Genomic DNA, 8826 nt, shown 5'->3' on the forward strand with positions numbered 1-8826 from the left:
TGAACACATTCAAAATGTTATCACACTTCAAATACTTTGCCAGTCTGAAAGGATCTTTTGAATCCTTCATTGAAAGTTTTGCTTTTTATGTGGGGGACTGAGGTAGGTAGTCACAATAAACATGTAGGAGAAATAAGGACGATTTTGGAGTAAAAAATATGGTTCAAAAGGGAGAAAATTAATGTATTTTAAAGCAGTGTTTATATTATGTATTTGTTAATTTTATTCTATTTCCCTACAGGTTTAAATGTTTTTTGACTACTTGGCTACTGATTAGAGAACACAAAATGAATAACTCAACAAACTCCTCTAACAATGTGGCTCTGACCAGTCCTTATAAGACATTTGAAGTGGTTTTTATTGTCCTGGTGGCTGGGTCCCTCAGTTTGGTGACCATTATCGGGAACATCCTGGTTATGGTCTCCATTAAAGTCAATCGCCACCTCCAGACCGTCAACAATTACTTTTTGTTCAGCTTGGCCTGTGCTGACCTCATCATTGGTGTTTTCTCCATGAACTTGTATACCCTTTACACTGTGATTGGCTACTGGCCTTTGGGACCTGTGGTGTGTGACCTTTGGCTTGCCCTGGACTACGTGGTCAGCAATGCCTCAGTAATGAATCTGCTCATCATCAGCTTTGACAGATACTTCTGCGTCACGAAACCACTCACTTATCCCGTCAAGCGGACCACGAAAATGGCAGGTATGATGATCGCAGCTGCCTGGGTCCTCTCCTTTATCCTCTGGGCTCCAGCTATTCTCTTCTGGCAGTTCATCGTAGGGGTGAGAACTGTGGAGGATGGGGAATGCTACATTCAGTTTTTTTCCAATGCGGCTGTCACCTTTGGCACGGCCATTGCAGCCTTCTATTTGCCTGTGATCATCATGACTGTGTTATACTGGCACATATCCCGGGCCAGTAAGAGCAGGATCAAGAAGGACAAGAAGGAGCCTGTGGCCAACCAAGATCCAGTTTCTCCAAGTCTGGTTCAAGGAAGAATAGTGAAGCCAAACAACAACAACGTGCCTGGAAGTGATGATGCCCTGGAGCACAACAAAATCCAGAATGGTAAAACTCCTAGAGACGCTGTAACTGAAAACTGTGTCCAGGGCGAGGAGAAAGAGAGCTCCAATGATTCCACCTCGGTCAGTGCTGTGGCCTCTAATATGAGAGATGATGAAATAACCCAGGACGAAAACACAGTTTCCACTTCTGTGGGCCATTCCAAAGATGAGAACTCAAAGCAAACGTGCATCAAAATTGTCACCAAGACCCCAAAAGGTGACTCCTGTACCCCAACTAATACCACCGTGGAGCTAGTTGGTTCTTCAGGTCAGAATGGAGATGAAAAACAGAACATCGTTGCTCGCAAGATTGTGAAAATGACTAAGCAGCCTGCCAAAAAGAAGCCTCCTCCTTCCCGGGAAAAGAAGGTGACCAGGACGATCTTGGCGATTCTGTTGGCTTTCATCATCACGTGGGCCCCATACAATGTCATGGTACTCATTAACACCTTTTGTGCACCCTGCATCCCCAACACTGTGTGGACAATTGGTTATTGGCTCTGTTACATCAATAGCACTATCAACCCTGCCTGCTATGCACTTTGTAATGCCACCTTCAAGAAGACCTTTAAACATCTTCTCATGTGTCATTATAAGAACATAGGCGCTACAAGGTAAAGCATCTTTGTAGAGAAGAAAGGTAGTCAAGGGGAGCCTCGTGAAAGGAAACAGAATAAAAGAGCTCCTAGTTTTCAAATCTCTGCCATTGCACTTTATAGTCTTATCATGGAATGTGCAATTAAGGAGCCCAACAGTGACACTCTTTGGTGCCTATGCTCCAGTTTGAGAAACTTGTACCTTATAAACCCTGTCAGTTGAGGAACAGTGAGACCATAAAGGAGACATGTTGGAATTGTGGATTTAAGAAGTGACCTATGCTTTCTTGTACTCTCTTGAAGAAGGGCTTCTGAATCTATAATTTTATCTCTGCACAAAAAGAATAATAACCTCGCTGTGTTTTTTCATTTTTGTGTTCCCAAGTGAAAGGCCACAGTTACAAACTAACCTGGAGACTTAAACATAAAAAAAACCATTATACAATGGGGAAGTGAAGAAACAAGATCAAAAAAGGATATAGAAATGGCCTCCAGAGTGTTAAACATATTATTCTTTTGTTATGATTTTATGTGGAGAATTGCAACATAATAAATGCTTATCTTTTTTATCTTTCCCCTTTCCCATCATAAAAAGAGAGCAAACAAACAAAAACTTAGCTAGATTACATCATTATTTTTGTCATATGGCATTGGATTTTTTACTTCCATGTTTTACACTGTGTAAGTGCAAAATCTGCAGGACTTTTACTAAATACAGAGACAGGAGAAAGGGTATTTCACCCCTGCCCACTGTGTCTTTTGCATTCTTTGGGGGTATAAAACTGTGAGGATTTAGTTCACTTATGATTCTTTATGTGAAATATTTTTGCTAGTTTTATACTAAACTTAAGCCCCTTATTTTAATGGAGTAGCCTACCTAATATATAAACATGCTTGAGAAACCAAAGTCAATTTTTTTAAAGAGGTTTCATCAAATTCAACAATGGTCTTTTTTTTTTTTTTTTTTTTAGAGAAAGTTTACTGAGGCCAGGTGAATTCTGAGATAAGAAAATAGAAGGTTGAAAGGGCATCCTGTTTCAACCTGATCTGCCTGACCTATGTATGACATGCTAACTTGTAAAACATGAACTCTTGGCCTTTGCAAGCAGGAATAAGATGCTGCTTTATTCATCTGGAATCTTAAATAGGATTAAGTTATTCACATGACACCAATGACTTTGGGGTCTATCCCAAGAGAACAAGACTTTCTCTTCAATGCTTGCTGAAGGATGATATTAAATTATTAAATTTATAGTCAAGTGAGATTTATAACTGTCTTATGACCTGTGGAGGGAAAAAACTAGAGAACATTTACTGAAACCACGTTTGTATTCCTCAAATTGTCAATTCCCCTTAAAGTTTTTTAACTTCAAAATTCTGTTGATAGAAGCAGTAATCTTTATGGAAGAAATGTCATGGATCGCTAAACAGGCCAAGCAAGCACAATAGAACCTGAGAGAGGGTAGGTGGCTGCACCTGTGCCACTTCTCACCATTTTTTAAATTCTAGACCACAGAAAAGTCGGATCAGGAACAATTAACCTACCTGTGTATGAGTTTTTATTGTGCCTATACCACTTCTCACCATTTTAAAATTCTAGACCATAGAAAAGTCATAGCAGGAACAATTCCCCTTGTCTATCTAAGATAGACATTTTTATCGGGATCCCAAATAAATATACAATTATAGTGATTCAAGCTTAGTTATTTTTACCCCTCAACTTTTTTCCTTACGGTCTTTCCTATAGCTTTCCAATGAGATTTTCTAAAGATGGTCCAATCAATAGAAATGAAATTTGTAAAACCCCTTTCAAATTTCATATTTTACATTTTAGGTTTATGGGCTCTATGATATCTTGATCAGTAGTATCCATGTGAGTTGCATGATGAATTTGTCAGTATTAGACTTTAGCACTTTTAATTAGAACTATTTTGTGTGACTTGCCTCACTGATGGCATCTCAATAATTTTGAGAGCTGAAAAAAAAAGCACAAAGCAAATAACAACAAAAAAGAACAGTTAGTAAGAAGCAAAGTGCCAATAATTTTTGTACATAAGTTATCCTTTACAAAAATAACTTTCTGTTTCAGTAACTTCAGTCATCCCTCCCAACCAAATCTTCTATTTATAAACATACAGCATCAGTTCATACTGGTGTATTTATCCTACCTTAATATAAACTTTTACATTTTAAAATCCGTATTTATTTTTGTTTCTTCAAGTAAACGCATCATTTGAGGGGAAAGTACATCAATCAAATGTGCTGTTTGGGTTCTTGTATACAAAACAATTGACTGGTTGAATATTTCACTTATTAACTTGTGCTGTTATGATGTAGATTCAGCTTTAGTTGGGTTGAACTCTTTGGATTCCAGGATTGAGGATTCTGGATTTGGGTCTTTTTTTGTCTACTCTAACAATCCAACTCATCATGAATCAAACTGCCTCTAACTCTCTATTGCCATTGCATCTTTTCCTTTCTTCTGTTCTTGATCTTCACCATATCTACCACAACCTTATTGAAAAAGAAATCACCAAAAATTAAAGAAAGGAATTGAATATAGACTGATACATCATGGACGCTTTGTCAACTGAAATCAGAAAAAGTGAAAAGAATACTGAAAATAGTAGATTACTAGAAAGATGTGGAGACTGTATCCAGAGGCTTGCATTAACTATTTACTGGATTTGTTTATTTCAGTGGCTCCCAGCCAGGGACCATTTTGCCTCCCAGGGGACATTTAACAATGTGTGGAAATGTTTTTGGTTGTCACAACTCAAGGGAGGGCTATTGGCATCTAGTGACTAGGCTCTGGGGATGTTACTGAACGGCTTACAATGCACAGGATAGACCCACAACTAAGGATTTTTTTGGTTCAAAATGTCAGCAGAGTCAAAGTTGAGAAATCCTGTTTTAAGGGATTCTAGAGCTTCCTTTATACAAGTGGGAAAATAATCCTGTATCTCTATTAGGACATCAATGCAAATTGTTCATCTGTCTGAAAAAGGTAATTTCACCAACCACGTACCAGACACACTGTCATCCATTGAGTTTGGTGTATTTGTAATTTACAGATTGGGAACACAGAACACATCTGCATATCCCAAATCACCATACCATGCACACAACACATTGTTTCCAACATTTTAATGTCCAATTAGGATTGCACGGAGTCCAGTTAATTGAAGTAACTGGCTATTAAAATGGTTGCAATTGATATGGTCACTTTCTATTGGAGCTGCTGTTTTTCTTCTCAAAAGCATTAAGAGCCTCTTTCAAAAACAACATGATTCATCTCCTTTATCTTCACTGGAAAGGTAAATATCTGTCAAGAATTTCTTCTTTCCTCATAGCAATAATGTAAATATCCCAGAGTGGTCTTATAAGAAGAGTTTAAGAATGTGAAAAAGCCAGTTCATTTCTTGAAAAAAGAAATGATTGCCTTTTTACCAGTTCATCATTAATTTAATGCCACCTCCCCAAGTGGTAGGACACAGTTATCAGTATAATAAGTCATATAGGATATGCTTTCTGGTGAATGTTAAGGCTGGAGTTTCCGCATACTCCTGGCTCTTTGTCCATTCACTGCTTTTTGACCCTAAAGATATGACACTGGGAGAGATGGGAGTTCAAAATGATGGCAACATATACTTAGAAATGCAATCTACTTTTATTTTCTCCTACTAGTTCACTGGTAGTTGCCTTTTCCCCAGTTTGATAGTATCCCTTTCAACAACCACAGCACTGGTGTTGCAAATAGATTAGGGAAGCACCCAAAGCTGGATGAATTGTGCAAAGTGTATTTCAGCATGTATATACAATACCTTGCCTCTCAAATATGCTTCTCTTAAAAGGGTGCACGCTACAGCATGAACTGTGTGCATATTTAATGTATCTTCCTGGAATATGCTGTACGCTTAATATACATATTCTATAAATAAAGTAATAAAATGTATAATAGAAATACATATTTCTGTATGCAAATAAATATATTATACACAAAATCTGAGTATGTAATATGGTCTTTGTGGCTTCAGAGTGACAAAAGTAGATTTTATACACCTAGTTTTAAAAGAAAGTAGTACTTGCTTTTGAAGGGAGACATTAAAGAACAGCTCAAACTCTACCCATATTACTACTATACTATTTCATGATCTTTGAAAACATAGCACTTATTTTAAATATCTCTTAGAGGAATATATTAATAAATCTTTGCTGGTGTCACCCCATATGACAACAATGCTTTTTGCCTCTGTGTTCCTGATAGTCCTCTAACTATAATCTTCCTGGCTGTTTCAGTTCCAACAGCTGTGTTGATCTCAGGTCTGATTGCCTGATGAGATTGCAACCAGTTCATTGACATACAGCTTCTCTCTCTTCTCCAGATTAACTGATTTTTGTGAAATAAAAAATAATCATCCTGGGAGGAAAGGATGACCTTCAGAATGTTTTACACTTTGAAAAACAAGGAAAAATTGTACAAGCATTGTTTATTATAAACCACTCTTCAGTCTGGGGGCAATAAAGCATCCCATACATTAATGCCAAAAAGTTGTGATGTAGTATGATGTTAAAAGTGTCTCTAAGAAATTACAAAACATATGGTTTGTTTCTAGGTGTCCTACATCTTCTCCATAGCAATCCTCATCTTTCCCTTGGTGCCCACTCAATTACCTACCCACATTCCTCAGGACATTTTCTTTGGTCCATTAGCACGAGTCCGTACTTAGCAAATTTTTTGACATTAACTGATAGTGGACATGAAGTCTCAAGAGGCACTTGCATTTTAACACAAAAAGCATAAACACTGAATATTTGAAAGATTTGTATTTGTGTTTATATACCAGAGCATGAAATGAGAAGTACATTTTTCAGTGAACTCTAGTTTTCTTTGAATTTCATGGCATTATTGGATGGCTACTCACTTCTGAAATTTTTCCTTCTGTCTCACAGTGTCCACCCTTGTGAATTACTGTTTCTTATGTAAACCAAAATAATTTCTAGAAAAAAAGAAAAATGATGTTTTCTGTCAATTCTCATTAGCTTATTATCGTTCCAGTGAAACGTTCTCATTTAATTTTTTAGAATTTGAATTGAATACTGTATTGATGAATTGTCAAATGCTCTTCCTGACTAGGTGGTTGAAAATACTGAGAGGAGAAAAACATCTTGCCATCATAATGAAGAAACTTCCACTTTATAGCATATATGTCTTTTTCAGCCAAAAATGGAAGAAGCATAATGTGGTAAGTTGTAGAATACAGATAGATATTTATTAAGCAGTGACATTCTAGAATGTCTATTCTTTGACTTCTTAAACACACACACGCACAATAAGTCATGGGAAACCATGAAGACAAACGGGTACTTGCACCGTTTACCCAGAAGCTCATCTAAATACTTAAATTATACATTTACAGATAATGTGGATAGGTTTGAAAGTCATCTTGAAGGATTTTTTTTTAATGAGTATTGTTTTCAAGTCAGTACTATAAGATAAGCGATGGTGTTACTGAATAGCTCATCCACATTTTGGGGGGCCATGCTTTTTAGTATACAGGAGCTTAGTTCCCTGACCAAGAATCGAACCTATGCCCTGTGTATTGGGAGCATAGAGTCTTAATACCTGAACTGCTAGGGAAGTCTGATGTTAGTGAACAGATTGTGTCTGTGTCCAGAAAGAATTATTATGGATTGCTGAGGTGGATGATTTAAATCTAGATAATAGTTGGATGATTTATATATTAAAAAGTTATAATTCACTTTATCCTTAATTATCTTCAGCACAGTAAGTCTTGCTTTTCTTACTGCTCTTATATGTAGAGTGGGTGCTTAACATTTGTGATGGTATGAGTATCTTTACTAGGGCTGTATTATATTATGCCTTATGTCAGCAGTTCTCAAACTTTAGCCTGCAATAGAATCACCTGCAGATTGTTGAGCCCTGTTAGTAGATCTGAGGTGATATGAGAATCTGGGTTTCTAATAAATTCCCAACTGATCCTGATGAGGACTGCACTTTTAGAACAACTGACTTTTGAGTCTAATGAAAAGTTTTACCAAAGCATTATGATAACTAGCAAAGCATCTATTATTCATGGCAAAAATTTACATTTAAAACATTATCCACAGGGAAGGAAGGTTTTTATTGGACATAAAGTCTATTGCCTACTTATAAATAGATTCTTCATATTTTCTATCTCTTGAGAAACTTTGCCATGATCTTAACATCAGTTTTAAAATAATAATATTGATATATTCACATAAAGATAAACTAACATATCAAATCTTTAAAGATAAAAACAGCAAATGCTTGAATTCTGTGTTATCTCCAATAAAAGATACTTTAGACATACACTTTATATGATGTCCTACATCATGTATTTTTGCATAGATATGTATGCAGACACATTATCCTCATAAGTGTATTCAGAATAAATCATTCCATTATTATATCATTTAGAATTAGTGGTAATTAATTGGCAATTTAGAAGGAATTCTTCAACCTCTGAGCTTCCCTGGTGTCTCAGCTGGTCAAGAATCTGCCTGCAATGCAGGAGACCTAAGTTCGATCCCTGGGTTGGGAAGATCCCCTGGAGAAGGGAAAGGCTAACCACTCCAGTATTCTGGCCTGGAGAATTCCGTGGACCTGTAAGTCCATGGGGTCGCAGAGTCAGACACAACTGAGCGGCTTTCACTTTCACTTTTCTTTCTTCAACCTCTTCTTAATACACACACACAGTCACACATACTCAGGTACATACACACACACAATGTTACACAGATATATATACAAAAATACACATGCATACAAACACACATTTTACCTTGTACTATATATCTTGATGGTGCCCAGAGGCATAAACTTTCTACAACTTCCAAAAGCATTTGAAACTCTGCTAGAGAAGATACTGAACCCTCAGGTCAGCCAAGTGATATTGAAGAAAAAAATCTATCTCCTCTGTGCTATGACCAGTAAACTGAAGAATTTTCTCATAGCCTTTAGGATCTTACGAGCCTTAGCTTGGTGTCTGCCACCAATATATTCCAGTAACCTGAAAGCCATCTCTTCAGTGCATGCCAGTGATTACATGGGGTCATGGTGAAAAAAGCTGCCCAAAATACACTTTAGCAGCTAGAAGACACATCTACAAATGCATATG

The 8826-nt window shown here is 36.9% G+C and overlaps 1 protein-coding gene across 1 annotated transcript; it reads left to right on the forward strand.

Moving 5' to 3' along the window:
• Positions 1-248: 248 nt before the first annotated feature.
• Positions 249-5626, forward strand: CHRM2 (cholinergic receptor muscarinic 2). The gene has a single exon (XM_055421325.2). The coding sequence runs from the start codon at positions 288-290 to the stop codon at positions 1683-1685; it is 1398 nt and encodes a 465-aa protein (XP_055277300.1). The 5' UTR covers positions 249-287; the 3' UTR covers positions 1686-5626.
• The last annotated feature ends 3200 nt before the right edge of the window (positions 5627-8826 follow it).

The sequence above is a fragment of the Moschus berezovskii genome, chromosome 3 (assembly GCF_049115385.1).
Source record: "Moschus berezovskii isolate FMDL1 chromosome 3, NW_MosBer_1.0, whole genome shotgun sequence".
In the NCBI taxonomy this organism is placed as follows: domain Eukaryota; kingdom Metazoa; phylum Chordata; class Mammalia; order Artiodactyla; family Moschidae; genus Moschus; species Moschus berezovskii.

Bases quoted from the DNA above. Each gene is read 5' to 3' on its own strand.
- CHRM2 (XM_055421325.2), top strand. From the start codon at position 288: ATGAATAACTCAACAAACTCCTCTAACAATGTGGCTCTGACCAGTCCT.